General features: G+C 40.1%; 1 protein-coding gene across 1 annotated transcript; it reads right to left on the reverse strand.

Annotated features, from left to right (window-relative positions):
• Positions 1 to 58: 58 nt before the first annotated feature.
• LOC146377652 (DENN domain-containing protein 3-like) lies at positions 59 to 19,288 on the reverse strand. The gene is made up of 28 exons (XM_084943034.1): positions 18,779 to 19,288; positions 16,250 to 16,398; positions 15,859 to 16,048; positions 15,589 to 15,681; positions 12,572 to 12,687; positions 12,302 to 12,426; positions 12,005 to 12,116; positions 11,761 to 11,880; positions 11,556 to 11,654; positions 10,941 to 11,060; positions 10,674 to 10,789; positions 9,304 to 9,459; positions 9,093 to 9,189; positions 8,868 to 8,971; positions 8,344 to 8,531; positions 8,052 to 8,211; positions 7,653 to 7,848; positions 7,398 to 7,566; positions 6,130 to 6,416; positions 5,871 to 6,041; positions 5,119 to 5,248; positions 4,865 to 4,972; positions 4,421 to 4,560; positions 3,372 to 3,532; positions 3,095 to 3,231; positions 2,003 to 2,121; positions 1,693 to 1,830; positions 59 to 1,501 (listed from the first exon to the last, which is right to left on the reverse strand). Exons 2-28 carry the CDS (start codon positions 16,331 to 16,333, stop codon positions 1,283 to 1,285), a joined length of 3,855 nt encoding a protein of 1,284 aa, XP_084799160.1. The 5' UTR covers positions 16,334 to 16,398; positions 18,779 to 19,288; the 3' UTR covers positions 59 to 1,282.
• Positions 19,289 to 19,347: the final 59 nt, after the last annotated feature.

The following is a 19,347-nucleotide window of genomic DNA, read 5'->3' on the forward strand; positions in this document are numbered from 1 at the left end:
GTTTTAATGGTTAAGGATAACCTTTTAAAATTAATTTGGCAGAGGTCTTTATAGCTAATATGCAGTGCAACCGTCATAAATACAAGCACACACAGATATTTTAGAAATTTGTCAAAAAATAATTTAAACTAAAATTATATCGTTTATTAAGCAAATAATAAACAATTTGGATTTTTACACCCAAATTTGAGCTGGCACATTGGACTTCTATTCAAATTAAAATAATTTTTTGATTTAGGATCTTAATCAAAAATCAAAATTAATGATTTTTTGCAAAACAGTACATTTGCAAATTTTTGACTAACAACGATATTTTGGCATTACAAATATAACTTTGATTAAAGACCTTGCACACATTGGTGTATTGACGATTAAAAACATAAAAAATTATTTTGATAACTACGAATACTGTTAATTTGCAGCAGCTGTGACATAAACCTTACACTGGGAGGTGGTCTAATACATTTGTTAAGCACTGTATGCAAAAGAATTTCTCCAAGAGAAATTTGATTTCAGTTGTTTTTGAAAAACACCAATAAACTGACAACAATTCCACGTAGAACTGATATTTAAAGGATGGGAAGCATATGAATTAAAGTTTAAAATCACACAATCATGTGGCAGATTGAATCTTTTTACATGTTGTGAATATGCAAAAATTAAAATCTCAAAACGCCATGTTTAAGGGCTTTTTGAGATTAGGGTTTTTTGAAATATTGGTACAAATGTTTTCCCCTTTTTTAGTCTTCAGCCTTTTCAACTTTGTTGTATTACTATCACAAATGATCTGTGTACAGTAACAGATAATGTGTCTTCAAACATGAGATATGAATTCATTTCCTGTGATATTTTGCTGTTTCATTAAAAAAGAAAAGTGTTGCAGCTCTTTTGTGGACTCCTTTTAGGAGTTTCCACTTTTTCCTTTCACAGAGGTATACTTTGCATTAAAGTCTATTTTGCCATTATTTAGTGAACGTCACGCTTAAATACGACTTGAGTAACGACTTAAACCATAAATATTTTAGAAAAGTGTTTACTGATGGTGTGAATAAATGAGAGGTAGGGTCATTTTTCTTCCACACATTCTTTTTTCAGCCAGATGAGTTGCACCCTGCTTTTTCTTTTTCTTTTTTTTTTTTTTACAAAAACAAATGTAATAATAATGCTGGTTTAAGACATGCATTGGCTTTCACACTAACAAAACTGGTCAAAAATAGTAATTCTAGTAGTTCTTTTTTCTCTTCTTCTTCCATCTCTTTGGATCCTTCTTCTTTTTCGGACTCTATTCGACCTTCCAGATGGCGATCTTGCCGTCACGACACGCAGAGCCACTGAGGACATATCGATCCTCGGCAGAGCAGAGCGTCTGAATGCTGTCTGAATGGGCCTGCAGCTCCTTTGCTACCGTGTGGCTCTCTATGTCCACTACCAACACTTGGCTACTCAGCTGACCATTACACTGACCCCCAGCATCACTCCTTCCATGACAGCCAACCCAGATCTAAGAATACAAAAGGACATCAATGAAAGGTTTCATTGGATAAATGAAAATTTTTGAATGATTAAAATAACTGAATGGTTGACATGTTTGTGTAAACCTCACAAGACATGCTGACAACAATAGTAAAAATATCAATACAAAGCAGCAAACACAAGATCATTTCGTGACCTGACATGCTAATCACAGCTCACCTGGTCTTTGACACGAATCATACATGTGACCCCTGAACTTCCAGGCAGGGAGATTATTTTAAATGGATGCCTGTGATTGTTTGTGTGCCAGAGACACAACTCTACTGAGTCTGCACAGCCTGTCCACAGCTGTCCCCGCTGAAACAAACACACAAAACACATGAACAATCCTGTAACTGAATTTCAGTGGCACATTGTTGCATCTACACTGTGACTGAATGCCACCTACTGACTGAGACATGGATTGACAGAATGAATCACCACTAGCGTTCTTAATTTGCAGACATATAAGCAAGGATTGTAAAGTCACCTCTGGTATATAAATGAAGCTGCTGAAACTACTGGGCATGCTCCGTAGGTCCTCATGAAGTGTTATCTTTCTTTGTGGTGTCCCACTCTTTTTCAGTTCCACAATGCCGTCACCACAACCTGCACGAACACACATCCTCAAAGCATTATCCAAACACATTTGGCTTAAGGTGGCTTAATGTGTAGACATAATTGATCTACTTAGACCACCAAGAAAAAATGTTAGGCATTGTCCCAGATACCTCTGGGCAATGTATGTAAGCAATGAGAACAAGTGGACTGTCATGCTCCTGGGCCTCCAGCCCAGTGTTTTGTTTTGTTTTTTCTGGACTTATTGTAAACTTCCTTGGATTTAAGAAATATGCAAATTCAAGCTCTGTATTACTGAGTCTGGAGTTCAGTATTCCCTAGTACCGCTGCATTTTTGTTATTTATATTGTTAATTCTTGGTTCTTGTTTATGTTAGTTCCCTTTTGTGTCCACTCCGTCCTAGTCTCGTCTCTGTGTCTTGTCTCTGTGTTTTGTTACCCTTTTTTCTCCCCAGTCTGGTCTCCCTGTGTCCTGTCTCCATGGCTGTATGGTTTTCCTGTCTTGCCAAGTTGTTACATCTTAAGCCCTGATCCCCATGTTTGTCCCATCCTGTCCCTGTAGTCATCTCTCTGTGTTTCATCCTGTGTTCATCCTTTTTGTGTCCCCTTAAAGTCTGTTAAGTCTCTGTTTTTATAAGCCTTTCGTCTTGATCAAGCAGGTGTGTCTTAGTCTCTGCCTTAGTGTTTATGCTTCCTGTTTTATTTTGACACTCCGTCGTCTCTTGTGCAATATGTTTGGTTTAACTTGCCATGTCTTTGATTGGCAGCTGTGCTCCCACCTGTTTCCTCTTCACCTGTATGTATTGTCAGCATCTCCCTCATTGTGTGTAAGCTTTTCTCAGTCTGCTTTTGCATTTGTAAATTACCATCAACTCTGCTCTGTTATTGCCTGTCTCACGCCCGCTCTGTGACATGGAGCTCTTGAGAGAGAACTCATTACTCCGATACACATAATCAGAAACATTGATTAAATGAGGGAGAAAGAGGAGAGAGCGTGTACTCACAGCACCACAGAGCACTGTTGTGGATCTGTATGGAGGAGAGATAATCACAGCTGAGTAAAAACTGCCGCTTCACTTTAAGACTGGATGAGTCCCATTGCAGGATCATCCCATCGCGGCTGCAGGAGTATGTCAGCAGGCTGGGAAAGAAGGCTCATTTAATACAGCATCACAACATGTTCATTAGCACATTGAGACTCACTGTAATAAGACTGCTCTCATTTTTGTACGTGTGTCGGTTTTTGTGCTTTGTACGAACTACAGATTAACACGTCTCTACCTGTTGGGTTGGTTGCTTGCGTCCACTGCGAGGCCAGTCACTTCATGTCTGTGTTCGGTCAGCTGTTTGTTGCTGGACATGCTGTGAGTGTCGATAATGTAGATTACAGAGTCCTGAGAACCAATCCACACCTGCTCCTGGACCAGTCCTATCATACAGTTCTACACAGAGGATAAGATAAGATGTATTTTATTCATCACAAAGCTGCCAAATTTCTATTTTTTACAACAGTTAAGCAGAACAAACAAATAACAAATAGTTTAAATAAGAAGATGAGTATGTAGCTCAATCAAATACACTACATATGTCTAAAGGTAAAAACTAATAAGAAATTAGAGAAGAAACAAATGTTCAAATTAAGTATGAATTTAAATTAGAATCTTAAATAATAATAGATAAAAGTAAAAATGTGATGGGAACTTTCATGTAGCTTAATGAAAATCACTATATCTTAGAACACAAAGGCAATACAATGTTGAAATATTGGTATCTGTTTTACTTCTATTACTATAAACCTGCTCTTTTTGAATAATATTAAATACAGAGAACAACAATACTGAAAACAACTGAATGTTGCACTAAAGCCCTCGACCAAAACAAATGTGTCCATCGACCACGCTTCCTGTGTCCCTTCACATCCTCTGCATGGTGTGGTAAACATAGACTGTGGATAAACAATTGGATGTAGCCTCTGGGTCTGAAAAGTGAAGCTAATGTGGAAATGTCCCAGACCTCCTCTCAGCAGAAGGGACAGACATGACCCAGCTTTACACTTGCCATGTATTTGTAACTCAGCATGATATTTCTGGCTACACCTGTGATAATATTGCAAGATGGTCTAAAGTTTGAATCACTGAGTACTATAACAATCTAGCAATGCAAAAACTTATTGCATTTTCAGTATATGAATAACTAAGTCAAACAGTCATGAAACCTTATACACATGTTGTTTGAGATCTATAAGCATGTTTCATTTTCATGGACAAAATCAGTGGAGAGATACATTAAATAGCTCATAGCTCAAATAGTAAAAGCACGCTTCCTCTCACCAGCTGCGACTGTCCAAGCTGGATACAGTCCTGCAGCATTGACCAACTCGCCGCATCAAATACAACCACCTTACCCCCACTGAGAGCCACCCACAGCTTTGGGTTCATATCACCCACTTTGCCAGTACCAGTCAGCTGACCTGAAATGAGAAAGAAACATGCAAAAAATAAGAAAAAGTGTTCTAAATACATAAAAAAAGGATAACAGCAGTCAGTTAACACTGATTTTAAATTCATTAATTAACGCTTATTTCACATTTTCCATACACAGTTTTTTACATAACTATATCACATGGTAATAGCTGTTTTATATAGTTGTACAAATATCAGATCCTCTTCAAAATAGTGTGTATGGATAACCAATGTTGATATTGACAAAATATAAATAGGTTTAGTGATATTCTGTTGTAAAGGTAAGTAGCCTCCCCCTCATTTCAATGATACCTGGAGTGTAAAGCAGCACATGTACGGTCTGTGGCTCAGCCAGGTCCAATGATGGGTTGATCTTGTGTTTGAGAGTCTCTGAGGTAGTTTTAGGCACTATCATAGGCACTGACCAGAGACAAGAACACGATAAACAAATATAAACAGCATATACTGAACATACTCTTCTATATTTATTTATTTTTTCTTTTATCAAAATTACACGATTTGACAGAAACAGTAAAAAAAAACAAAAACAAATTGAGAGCCCAGACCTTCTTGTCTGATTTTATCAAAGTAAGCCAGCTTTGAAGCAGCAGTGATGGATCTCTGATTCTGCAGGCAGCCTGTGACAGCATCTATTAGCAGAACGTTGGTCAGAGCCTGAGTCATGTACTGAGGGTCCTAGAGACACAAAGTGAGATTAAAAACCTAAAATAATAACAAAAGGATTAAAAGAAGGGGTAAGGCAGGTTGCACTTAAGAACAGAAAAGTTATGGCAAACCAACAGAGTAGCTAAATCAGTAACACTGCAGCAAAAGCTATAAAAATACTGGCGACCACCAGTGGTACCCATCAGCCTCCTAGTAGATACACCTATGGTATTAATTTTAAAATGTTAGGTGACTTATTTCTTGAGTTGTTACAAGATTTTTAGAAAAGTTTGAGGTCAGCGTCACTGAGATTCAAACTCATGAGAGATTTTTAGTAGATACAGGTGTGGAACCAAATTCAAAGTCCTACCCCCCTTTGTTCTTGAGTTATCAAACTAACAAACTTGGGTGTCCACATCGCCTGCCCACTCGCCAGGCACGGTGATGACAATACCCCATCAGACTTTTATGGCTGACAGGTAAAAAATATAATTTAGACACAGCATGCAAGCAGCAGCCAAACGTCTATGGCTGACAACTTGAAGGACAGTAAATCCTCGATCCTCAGCATTACATAGATGTGGACTGGGAAGGTACGTCTAATAAAATCACATCTGTTAAACTGTTTTAAGATCATTTGAGTTTTCTGCACCTTGTGTTGATCTGCCATCTTGCGTCCAGCCCACATCTCTTTGATCACGAGGTTCCAAAGCTCAGTCTCTGTTTTTAGGTTGGCCTCAAACACTTCAGGCCTGCTGGATGTCTGGATACGAAGGGATGGAATACGAACGAGCAGAAAGGGAACTGAGGTAATTTTTACCTCCTGTAAGAGATTATTTATTTATTAACAGACGAGAATGAGAACACACAAGGCACAATTATCAAAAATAGTCTTAAAGATGCTACTTGACCTGTATATCTCTGAACTTTGTGATTTCCAAGAAACCGGACCGTCCTTCAGTGAGCAAAAACAGGCGTTTCTGCGTCATGGCGATTTTACCAACACCGTGGGAAGTCTTGACACAGGAGGACAACTTGTAGACACACTCATTATTGTCAAGTCGGTCAATGACATCAGAGGGCAGGTTGACATCTTGTGCTTCAGCTTCCATCTCTTTCCAGAATGTGTAGAAGACTCTGAAAAGTTCAGGGTCCACCTGCTTTGGCTGACCTCGGACAGAGGGGTGTGCATACACAACTAGATGCAAACAGACAGAGATACAGAAGACAAAGTTAACCAATCTTACAATCTTAAAGTGATCCAAACCAAAATTTCAGTGTTTTTTCCTTTGTCCATTTATCCACAGTTTTACCAAGAGCTGTGGATAAATGAGGCAAACCAAAAACATACCCATGCTAAGGTCCACTGCTTTGGTGCACAGCTGAAAACAGCTGTTCTAAAGACGACCGGCATAATACTACACCATGAGCAATAAATTTTCACACTCAGCACTGAAACAGTTAGCATTTGGAGTCATGTTCTTCCACCACAGAGTGAATTAAAGGCCAATATTTACTGCCCTTTTAGCTCTTTTGTTGTTGTTGTTGTTGTTTGCTAGCCCCCTGGGTTTTGCTAGCATTGCTTCTTGCCCAGCATCCAGCTGCCCCACAACCCTGAAATCACTAAGCAGTTAAAAAACGGATAAATGGGAAGCTTTGGTTTGTTCACAGAGTTTCTTTTTATATGCATTAGCATACAGTTTTTAATTTCAGCAGTTGATAAGAGTAAAGAGAATGATCTTAAACTATTAGTCTTGGTTGTACAAACCCAAACTATGGCCTGAAAGACTCAAACTGAGACAGATATGCGAATCATAATCTTTTTAATCTTCTTAATTTCTTCGTTAAGCTGTAATCTGTAGATAAAGGATTATACTAGATCATCTGATAGCTGCTTGAGTTAATCATAATGGCAACTCTGGAGCGTTAATGGAGAAAATAATTAGTGTAAGTAACTTCTGTGTCCATCTTGTCAGGTCATCTAATAAAATGACTTGAAAAATGTCTTTGACATTCACATGCCAATTGTGCACCGCAGCATTTTAGTGAGTTCCCTTAGCTTGCACTCCTGATTACAAATACACACGTAACAGTTTTAATTCTGAGGGATCTTGAGGTTACACACAGCTCATAAGAGAAAGCTTCAAAAAGCAGAAGACAGCTTTTCTGTTTGACTTACTGTCAGTGAGAGCATCAAATAAACGCTGTATGGTCGCCACATCTCTAACAATCCTACACTCTTGAACGCATCGCATAAACTCCTCCTGATACAGAGGCTTACAGGGAAGCTGAAACTTCTTTACATGGTCATCAGGCTCCACCAGCGGCTTCTCATTGTCTGTCTTAACCTAAGGCAGAAAAAAAAGACAACATCACTGCTTCATCACCAGCAGGTGCAGAACTTCAACCACGATGAAAACGTGCGTGAACCGACCTTGAGGATGAGTCTCTTGAGTTCAGGCCGCCTTTGAGCTTGTTGTCTCTCATCTCTTTGCAGCGAATCTACGAGCCATGTGACCAAGCTAGTGGGAAAAATTGCAGTGTCGGTCTTATTGAGGTTTTGGAAGTCGCTCAGTGCGTCCAGTCGCCGCGAACACAGTGTGTTGATTAAACCACGCAAGTAGTAGTATCTGCAGGAGAAAACGTATTTTATTCATGTCTCAGGTCACTGGTGTCAGCAACAGCACTGAAAAACTTTATAAAAGAATACGCAGCTTTATAAAAGAATAAAGCACAGGGCAAGCTGATTCTAAGCAGCGGGAAGCACATAAATATAGATATAGGTGTATATAATATAATATATTGGTGTGTATAAAGAATAACAAGGGAATACCTGGCCAGCATGGCAGAGTTCTCACTTTGGACAGAGAAAATGGCTTTTCCGAGCTGCTGGATGAGCTCAATGTAATAACTTTGGACAGAGTGGAAGGACAGAGATGCTGGGAAGTCTGGAAGTTTGAACACCTTTATAGGTTTTGGAGTTGTGCTTGGTGCTGGTAGAGACAAAAAACACAAAGGGGAGGAAGGCAGATTAGACAGATTTTCTTTGTCTTGACAGTGTGTCCTTCATTAAATCAGTCAATCAAGTATTATATCTAACTGGGTATTAACCCCTGGGGTCTCACCGGGGTCAGATATGAGGATCTTGGAGAGCGGTGTGTTTCTTTGGAAGCCGATAATCTTATCTTCTCTCAAGTTAGGGAGACTCATGCCCAGTCTCTTACTTAGCCTCATCTCTGTGATGGAGCCCTTTCTCCTGGCTTGAATCTGCTGCATGGTGGGTCTGTGTGGGGCTTCAACCATGGCCTTCATCCTAGAGGATGGAGGATAGAGATAAAAGAGTGCTGCAGTGTTCACCTGAACATTTACCAGCAGTGTAGTTGTCATATACTGAACATAATCAGTTATATATTTGTAATAAGCATATCCATCATAAATTTATATCTGAATATATTTTTACTTTCCGGTTTAACAGGTACATGTAAGTAACGCGGATACAGCCAAACGTGACATCCCTGTAACAGATCCTAACTTGATGAAGGTTGTGGTGTTTCAGAGTTTTTCCAAGAGCGGTTTGACAACCAGATTTGTGCCTCTTTTAATATTATCAGTTACCTCGATGCTTATTAGGTTAAAAAAATGGACATACTTTTGCATCTCAGAACGAGTGCTTAGCTCCATTCGTGCAAAGCTATCCATTTTCCTGTTGAGACGATCCTTGAGAAATGAATGGAAGATATGCGTCTCCAGCACCTGCAACACAGTCCTGTCAGTTCTTTTAAGGATGCATAACCTCTCCAGCATCAGTGTCTGTTGAAAGATGCTGGCTGATCTGTTGCCCTTCTAAGCAAAGCAGCACTGAGTCAGCTTTTACCTTCTTATAAAAAAGTTGCTCAGCTGGCTCTCTGGTTTTCAGGAACTCTTCACTGTGAAACACTCGATGTTCATAGTTCAGATGACTGCTCACATCCCTGTTACACACACACACACATACACATCATCAAAATATTAACACAATATTAACAATATTAACATATTTAAAAGAAGCCTCCCACCAATAGTGGACTGATCAGTAAATTCAGAACCTGAAAATGTTGACAATTAATTCCAGTGCAATCCTCTGGATGTCGTTGTTAAGGCTGCGTTGCCACGTTCGCCTCTGTGCCCGCTGTTCACTGATGTCAGTGCAACTTGCATGGTGGCACTGATCCAAGTCAAAATGTATTCGCAATAACTTACACCTGCAAAATAAATTCAAGTCAAGTGAAAGTACACCCTCAAACCCTCATCAGGTTCTTATCAAGGTCTACACCATGTTGCTACTTATTTACCTAATCCAGAATGCAGAAGCAGTGTGTGAAAAACACCCTTACTCCTTAAGTAGCAGCCAGTTGCTGCTAATCTAATGCACTTCCAAGATCATCAACAAATGTGAGCATCTCTATAAAAGCAGATGTTTTGGCAGTTTGCAGGTCTGGAGTACTCAGCTGTATGTTATTAAAATGCTAAAGGAAAGGCAACAGCAATGATCTTAAAGAAGCGCCTGCTGCTACCCATCAGTCACAGAAGGGTTTAAAGCAATTTCCAAACAATTTAAAGTCCATCATCCTACAGGAAGAAAGATTATTTATAAGTGAAAAACTTTCAAGACAGTTGCCAATCTTCTCAGGAGTTGACATCCCAGCAAATTCACCCCATTGTCACATTGTGCAGTGCTCAAAGAAAGTGCCAATAACTCAAGCGCTGCATCTCAAACTCAGGTTAGATGTTAAAGTTCATGACAGCAAAATTAGAAAAAGACTGAACAGAGGTTTCAATATAAAGACTCTTTTTCTATTTAGAAAAATAAGGCAGCACAGTCTCCACAAGGCTTCTGGCACAGTGTCCTTTGGACAAAGGACCAAAGAGGAAATGTTTGACCATAATGCAGATTAATATTAATAATGAAAACCAAATTGAGCATATTAGCACAAACACCTTAAAACAACGATCAAGCACGGTGGTGGAGGGGTGATGCTTTGGGCTTATTTTGTACCCACGGGAACTGAGCATCTTGCAGTCACTGAGCTGAACTCCTCTGTATACAGAAGCATTCTAGCGTCAAATGTGAGGCCAACCTTTAGCTGCCCAATAGCTAAAGATGGTTCTACAAGTTTTTGAATCATAAGGTGTACTTAGCTTTTACTCACTGCTTCTGGATCTTGGCTTAGTTTGTAATAAACGATGACACAGTGTAATATGTTCTTGTTCATCTGAAGTTGTAACTAAATAACTGCAAGACCTACTTAGGATGAGATGATTTGTTTTTTAATTATGTACTTAAATTTAAAGTCTTACAATAAAAAGAGGGTGTACTTTGGTTTTCACATGACTGTAAGACTCTGACTTTTTAATCATTACCTGGTATTACAGCATAGTATTTACTTTAACAGTTCTTGGCAGTAAAATAAAGTACCTCTGTGTGAAGCAGTGTGCAGCAACTGGAGGAATGTCCGGTAGGTTAACAGTATCAAAAGTAGAAGTGCTGAGACTTCCATTATCAATGTTAATTAAGATCAGATCATCTGTTTCCTGTAGAACACAGTAACATGAACCAGGTTCAAACAATTATAGAACTACTAAATTATATTTGAGCTTGGGGGTAACTCCATTTCTTAACCTTATCCTTTACAAGAGGTGGACGAATTAATGGAAAATTTAAAGTAGAAGGTTATGTACTTACAGCTGATACGTCTACAAAATGACTGAGATGGCAGCCCATAAGAAAGGCTGTAGGAGCCATTAGAAAGTCCAGCATGCCTTTAGCCAGGACAGGAACATATGGGTGCTGCCACAGCAGAGGCTGAAAGAGTTATTAGACAGGCAAGGAAGAAATGAATGGACCAAAGATTAAGGAGCGGATGGCTTTATTATGGACTGAGGGGGTCCATCGCCCACTAGTGTTGGCACTTTTTAGACATAATAATTTAGGTTTTCTATACAGAAGCTCTAAAGTTTAATATATGTGACTTTTTTAATGCTTAAAGGGAAATTAATAATTGAGTTATCCATTTTTTATATCCCTTACTGTAATTTGGTGTAACATTAATACCAATTAACATCCATCATCCAGACACACTCATTTAGATAAGAGGAATTTCATTTTGGCAAATTTTATGAAATACCCATATTCCCAAGGTTTCCAGCTGCACCCTTCCTTTTAACTGTGGCACTGACCCTTTAAGACTTTGATTGTAACTCTCAATACTTTTTTTTTTTTTAAGGATGGAATTAATAAGTACTCCATGCTTATACTAACTCTAGACCCTTGAAGATATGCTGTGGATTTTGATCTAACCTGCAGAAACAACAACAAGCTCTCTGCCATCAGCGTGAGTCTTGCCCAGTCAGCAGAAAATAACACCACCCGCTGCTCCTGCAAGAGACAAGACAGCACCTACAGGGCGGGAGACAGAAGAACAGAAACAGAGGGAGGGAAGTGGAAATGAATGTGAGTCTCCACTCGTTCGATTAACACAAACACAAAACAATGTGTGTGGTACCTGCAGCAGCTGCTGTGGCCTGAAGCAAAGGAACGGCAGGTGGAGGTCTAAATCTATAACCGGGTGGTCCTTGTCTTCTCTGGAGGGCATTATGATGGTCAGAGGACGTATTGTAAACATCTGTAAAACATGTGGATATGAATGTAGTGCACTGTGCTGGATACACTGGCCTACTCTGAGCTCCAGATTTTGAAGTCTCTTAAAGACAAATCTTTATTTAAGCCGATTACAAACACACACAAACCAAGTGCAGCTGTCCAGGAGGTGGAATTGGCACAAGTGTCAGTTTGGCTGCAAACTCCTTCACTCTCTCTTCCATGTCTGACAATCGGCAGGTTCTCAGCTGGATTAAAAGACTACCAAATCAAAAGAAAGAGTCAGACGAGAAGAAGGTTCTCTAACCTGCCATAACCACACTTCTGAAAGTCAGATTTCTTACAGCTACTTTTAACCTCAAGAGTCAAAAATGTCACAAAAACCCCTTTTTGATCTTAGCAATTTAATTTGCTGAGTAATTAGGTTCAGTTCTCGGATTTCTTACCATGAAAGACAGTCTTTGAGTGCAGTGAAGTAAGGATGCTTGGATATGACACAGATGCTGTAGGCACAGAAGAGTTTAGGACACTTTGAAGACCCTCTACAATTTCGATAGAGAGACATCCCTTCCTGTGGAAACACAGATAATCCAGCAGGGACTTATTTTCTTTTAAGGGCTTTGTTAGTTTCATGAAACATTACAGTACACTGCACACATGCTGTTTATATTATTATTATACTATCATATGCAGTATTATGTGTAAGTAATACGTACCAGTATTGGACGGCAGCACTGCATTACTACTCCATGGGTCTTGTTGCCAAGGATGTCTGTGAAAACCAGGAAGTGGAATTGTTCCTCTTTCTGTTCACTGGTTACTTGGAGGCCACCTGGTTAAAAAATGGAAATGTACATGTACACTGTGTTTGATGAATACAATGTGTCATTATAGTACTGCTACAGCACACACAGCCAGAAGGCACATGTACAAAATCTCTGAAAAACTCTATAATTAAAATATAATGATATTTAAGAGAAGACTGTTAGTGTTTTTTGATGGTATTTAGGTGCAGTATATACAGTACAGTGCAAAAGTCTTGAGCCACCCATATTTCTTCATTCCTTATATTTTGCTAGAAAAACAGGGAACAGGTGCAGAAATGTATTGAAACATGCAAACATGAATGGACATACAGTATATAAGGCAAAAACAGAGTTTGTACTATTCTAGTGATCTGGTGTTGCATGGTGGATCAAAATAACATGCAGTTAGAAACAACGAAAGCACCTCCACCATTTTTACCGATGCCTGTAGACACTCACTGTTGTACTTCTCTCCTGTTCTCCTCCGTAGATTCACTCTATCAGAGCGGTTGCCACTGATTTTCGCTCCAGTTCTTGAGTAATTTGACATACCTGAGGCTTTTCTCCCTGTTTCCTTTCCTGAAGAAAGGCTTCTTAACAGCCACCCTTCCACAGAGACCATTTCTGATGAGGCTTCAGTGAACAGTAGATGGACCAGCTGAAAGGCCAGATGCATCTCTGAGTCCGTGTGTCAGGTCTTTGGTGGATTTTTCCTTATTTCATAAGGATGTGACTTTCATATGCTGTAGACTGTTTTTAGGTCTACTACTTCTTTTGTACTCCACTTGTCCATCCATCCATTCATTCACTTCCGCTTATCCTTTTCAGGGTCGCGGGGGGCACTGGAGCCTATCCCAGCTGTCATAGGGCGAGAGGCAGGGTACACCCTGGGTAAGTTCGGTGAGATAGATACCACGGTGGCCTTGTCAGAGGGGTAGGCAAACCCAGAGTTTGCTCCCCCAAAGTCAACGGGGCTCTGTCTGGCAAACGCGGTTTCACGAACCCTCACCCCGGTCCATATTTGCGTCCAGAAAGCCTCACCCTGGTCAACAGGACTCAGTAGCCCCGAGCGAGCGCTCTCACACGCACGCAGCGGTACCGCCGCCGCCCGAGGGGCTACCTGGTTGATCCTGCCAGTAGCATATGCTCAAGACCATATACAAATGTTTGTTGTAAGTTTGCCAATGTCCGCCATCTGAATGTTTCATCCCCATTAAAAGAGCCATTACCATGTTCCAGTGGACATCAGTAACATGAGCTTTCATCTTACATTGTGTATGTGTACAGGGAGTGCAGAATTATTAGGCAAATGAGTATTTTGTCCACATCAACCTCTTCATGCATGTTGTCTTACTCCAAGCTGTATAGGCTCGAAAGCCTACTACCAATTAAGCATATTAGGTGATGTGCATCTCTGTAATGAGAAGGGGTGTGGTCTAATGACATCAACACCCTATATCAGGTGTGCATAATTATTAGGCAACTTCCTTTCCTTTGGCAAAATGGGTCAAAAGAAGGACTTGACAGGCTCAGAAAAGTCAAAAATAGTGAGATATCTTGCAGAGGGATGCAGCAGTCTCAAAATTGCAAAGCTTCTGAAGCGTGATCATCGAACAATCAAGCGTTTCATTCAAAATAGTCAACAGGGTCGCAAGAAGCGTGTGGAAAAACCAAGGCGCAAAATAACTGCCCATGAACTGAGAAAAGTCAAGCGTGCAGCTGCCAAGATGCCACTTGCCACCAGTTTGGCCATATTTCAGAGCTGCAACATCACTGGAGTGCCCAAAAGCACAAGGTGTGCAATACTCAGAGACATGGCCAAGGTAAGAAAGGCTGAAAGACGACCACCACTGAACAAGACACACAAGCTGAAACGTCAAGACTGGGCCAAGAAATATCTCAAGACTGATTTTTCTAAGGTTTTATGGACTGATGAAATGAGAGTGAGTCTTGATGGGCCAGATGGATGGGCCCGTGGCTGGATTGGTAAAGGGCAGAGAGCTCCAGTCCGACTCAGACGCCAGCAACGTGGAGGTGGAGTACTGGTTTGGGCTGGTATCATCAAAGATGAGCTTGTGGGGCCTTTTCGGGTTGAGGATGGAGTCAAGCTCAACTCCCAGTCCTACTGCCAGTTTCTGGAAGACACCTTCTTCAAGCAGTGGTACAGGAAGAAGTCTGCATCCTTCAAGAAAAACATGATTTTCATGCAGGACAATGCTCCATCACACGCGTCCAAGTACTCCACAGCGTGGCTGGCAAGAAAGGGTATAAAAGAAGAAAAACTAATGACATGGCCTCCTTGTTCACCTGATCTGAACCCCATTGAGAACCTGTGGTCCATCATCAAATGTGAGATTTACAAGGAGGGAAAACAGTACACCTCTCTGAACAGTGTCTGGGAGGCTGTGGTTGCTGCTGCACGCAATGTTGATGGTGAACAGATCAAAACACTGACAGAATCCATGGATGGCAGGCTTTTGAGCGTCCTTGCAAAGAAAGGTGGCTATATTGGTCGCTGATTTGTTTTTGTTTTGTTTTTGAATGTCAGAAATGTATATTTGTGAATGTGGAGATGTTATATTGGTTTCACTGGTAAAAATAAATAATTGAAATGGGTATATATTTGTTTTTTGTTAAGTTGCCTAATAATTATGCACAGTAATAGTCACCTGCACACACAGATATCCCCCTAAAATAGCTAAAACTAAAAACAAACTAAAAACTACTTCCAGAAACATTCAGCTTTGATATTAATGAGTTTTTTGGGTTCATTGAGAACATGGTTGTTGTTCAATAATAAAATTATTCCTCAAAAATACAACTTGCCTAATAATTCTGCACTCCCTGTATATGTACTATACGTGTGAGTGTGTCGTCTTAGTGTGTCTTTGTGTGTGACGTTGTGTGTGCTATGGAAAACCTTTTACCGGGGAAGCAGAGCTGAGGTAAAGCCATGAGATCGATGTTTTTAGGTACACTGACATCTTCTATTCCTCCTCTTCGACCTGCTTCATCTCCACCTGCAAAAAGGCAGCTGGTTGGAGAGACATAAAAACTCCAAGACACAAAAAATCTATGGTAAGATAGGTAAAATTAAGAAATACGATATTAAAGATCAATAATTGTTTTGTATTTAATAATAAAGTGTTTTTTTCTCATGTTCCAACTGGTGTATTTATGGGTCAAATGTACGAGACCTTGACTGGGTGTTGGTGCAGCTGAAGGAGGCAGTTCTCTCTTTTTCCTGATAAAAGAGCGCCGCAGCTTCCCATGTGATCTCAGCATTTCACTTTCAGCCTGTGTTCTGCTAACAAAAGGTGGCGCCAAGACTGAAAGAACCTCCGGCTCCAACAGGAGATGTTCGAGAGTTCCATCATCGTTAATGGTCTGAGTGGGACAGAAGATGGGAAAGATTTAAGAGGGTGGGAAGGGGGAGGAGAGTCCTTTCTCATACTGTACCTAAACTAGAACTTTGCTGATATAACCAGTAAAGGTTTCTGTTTATCATTACCATCACCCTTTTATCAGTTTATAGTAAATTACTTATGTCAAACATTTGTGTATCGGAGTGTATTTTAAGGCAAAAACCTGGCAGATTTCCTGGAGTTTGTCACTGGATGCTCCAACCACCACACAGGCTTCCAGCAGAGCAGGCGGCAAAGAGTCTGCCATCTCTGAAACCAATCCACGACCTGGGTGAATACACCTGACCAAGGGTCTACTCAGATGTGCTGGATCTAGAGAAATAGCGAGGCAGGCTAGAGTAAAATTAGCTAGAAATTAGATACACATGAGGAGGTAAAGATAGAAGACAAAAAATACACTTAAACTTGTTTGTGTAGTAATAAATCAGACAGTTGTCTAAGCTCTCTTATCGTCATCCTTCTCTTTAAAAACAACACTTCTCAGCTAAATAAAGCTATAACACATGACCGAGCGGCTGTTCCAGCTCATTATTAGAGTCGCTGTTTTTGTTAGCATCATAAGAAAAATGGCTCAGATGAAAACTTCTCAGGAACCAGTGAGACAACACCATGTCATTGCATAAAACACGCTGAATGATTCTGTTGTGCACTTGTTTTTGCACTTCCCTCCATAGTCGGTTCGAAATTAATTCAAAGAGAAAAGTATCGATCGATGATCTTCTAATCGCCTGAGCCAAGGTGTGAAACTGGGTGTGGGTCCCAATCAGCCAGAGTTTCGGGGAAACTCTGGCTGAACTCTATTATTATTCGGGGAAACCCGAAACTCTGGCTGATTGGGACCCACACCCAGTTTCACACCTTGGCTCAGGCGATTAGAAGATCATCAGGGGGTCCTTTTGTCCCTCTGTGGGGGGATACTCCCACTAGGTTTATATCTGGGACTCTCCACCATTTGACCTTAGAACTGAAGAAGCTTCTCGGATGAGAGGTGAAACGTCTTCAAGTAAACTTAAAGAAGTCCAGACGCTTTTCTTTGCAAGCTCCTTTGATCATCAGCTAAACCTTTAATGTTGGTTGTTTAACTCTCAGACTTGTTAATGAAACAAAGCATATTAATATGTTGTGACCTGTAAAATGAACAACAATAAATGGCCAATAATATTGAGAAAATGGAGCCTTGCAGCTTTAATCTGAAGGCAACCATAAAGCAAATCCAAAGTGAGGCCATACTTTACACGATTACATGTGGAAAGTATGGACAGTATATGTCATTGTACCACATATATTTCCTGTAGCACAGTTTCCACAATTCTGTCTACATTGTATTATTATCTTTGGCTGTACAGAGCATTATTATTAGTAGTAGTATTAGTAGTAGTAGTAGTAGTATTGTAAATCCTATCAATAGGCATCCTATTCCCTTTATCATCTGCTTCTTTTTCCTTAAAGCTTAATCACCACATCACATTTCCCTGATGCTCCAGACAGTCTAGTCTTTTCCTGGAAAATTGGGATCATGTGTGCAGAGGAAGATGGAAACATGCACAGAAAGCAGAGATTACTTAGAAGTAGGCCACAAGTTCTACATGAGTTGATATACTACCAGCTGGCTTTGATATAGTTAAAAGACTAAAAGGACTTTCTTAGAATCTGAGCGGCACAAAAGTACTTTAAATGCTCTCACAGGGACATGAGCACTTCAATCAACTCATTCTAACAATATCTTAACCTTGACCAAGTAACCATGGGAACAGGGTGAAACTATCCCCTTGTTTAGTCTAAATTAACAGCTACTCCACAACACCAAGAATGTTAAGAATGAATAAAGTATTATTGCAAAAGCATGCTGCATACACATGCAGACGGCTTCTTTCAGTGATGTGATTATCATTTTATGCAGTACAGTCAAATGACCCCTGGAGAAAAAAGGGTAAATTCCACACAAAACCACCACAGCACATATCAAGGCAAGTGTAACATGTTCTGATACCGCCACAACACAATTGTGTACATGAACACTTGTATCTTTGATACAAGTGCTTGGTAGCAGCCAGACGTAAACATGATTTAAAAAGGAACATTATGACTTTTACTATCAGTTTAGTGGAAAATGCCCTGAAGTTGACTGATGCCTAAAATATGATGTCTCCTTTGATCTGCTCCCATACTAATTGTGAAAAGTGCATCAAACAGGGTTCAGCTTGAACAGTGGCACTGTTACCAACAATCGAGATGAGGTTAAAGTGCAGTCAAAACGGCTCACTGAGATCTAACAATGATTCTTTTTACTGTTTTAATTTTTACTGTTCTTTTTATTGTTTTACTGCTGGGGCTATCCTAAGCTGCCTTAAAATTATACAGCCCCTGAAACATAATGTCCACGTCAGATCATTGCCACTGTTATGATGGAAGGTAGCATATACTATTTTCTGTATAAAGGTCACAATGTATAGTTGTATATCGGCACTTGCATTCCTAGAGAACATTAAAGTGTCACACTTTAAACATTAACTGTTGTATAGATGTTGTAACATGTGATTCCGAGTCACACGCTAAACGGGTGAGATGCTTCTGTTTGCACAGCACGCACACACACACACACACACACACACACACACACACACACACACACACACACACACACACACACACACACAAATGTGTTTTAAAGTTTCTTTGACTTGTCACTAACCTCCTCACTCACAGGCTTCGCAGCTCCTTCTTATTTTTCCGCTCTCACATTAATAACGCCGATGCGGAGCTGAGCAGTGCGCAGCACGGACTGCGCAGCCAGCTCCTGAGCTGCTGAATGAAACAAACTCATCCCAGATAGTTCCCTTTAACGCAGTCTGCTTCCTGTTTCGCTATTGTAGCGGTTCAAACATGCGCACTGAATATTTGAGGAAGCGCAAAAAGCTTTTATGGACTTCAACACACGTTAGGTTTAAAGAGTACATAAAGCGTAACTGGGCTCTGTATGAATGACTGGAACAATCTTTAACAATTAACGAAACACGTGTTTATTCTAATGTATTATATTTACAAAACGCTCATATTAAACAAAAATACAATCTTGGGACTTACTGTGGTGATTTTTTTATTACATGAATTCAATGTAAAAGGTTACACCCATTACAAAGAGCCCTATCTGAGTGGATTAACCGCTCAGGATTCAACGGAATGAGTCGCGCCCCCCAAAAAAGAAAAAAAAAAATACTCTCGCAAAGATTAAAAAAAAACCCCATATCTCTCTATAACAAA

Source organism: Perissodus microlepis, chromosome 11 (assembly GCF_051167445.1).
Source record: "Perissodus microlepis isolate ML-2025 ecotype Zambia chromosome 11, ASM5116744v1, whole genome shotgun sequence".
NCBI classification, from domain to species: Eukaryota; Metazoa; Chordata; class Actinopteri; order Cichliformes; family Cichlidae; genus Perissodus; species Perissodus microlepis.

Coding starts and splice junctions, on each gene's coding strand:
- LOC146377652 (XM_084943034.1), bottom strand. CDS start 16,333: ATGGCAGACTCTTTGCCGCCTGCTCTGCTGGAAGCCTGTGTGGTGGTT. Junction 4,973..5,118: donor TGATAAAATCAGACAAGAAG/GTCTGGGCTCTC, acceptor GTCTCTGGTCAG/TGCCTATGATAGTGCCTAAA. Junction 4,561..4,864: donor TGTGCTGCTTTACACTCCAG/GTATCATTGAAA, acceptor TTCTCATTTCAG/GTCAGCTGACTGGTACTGGC.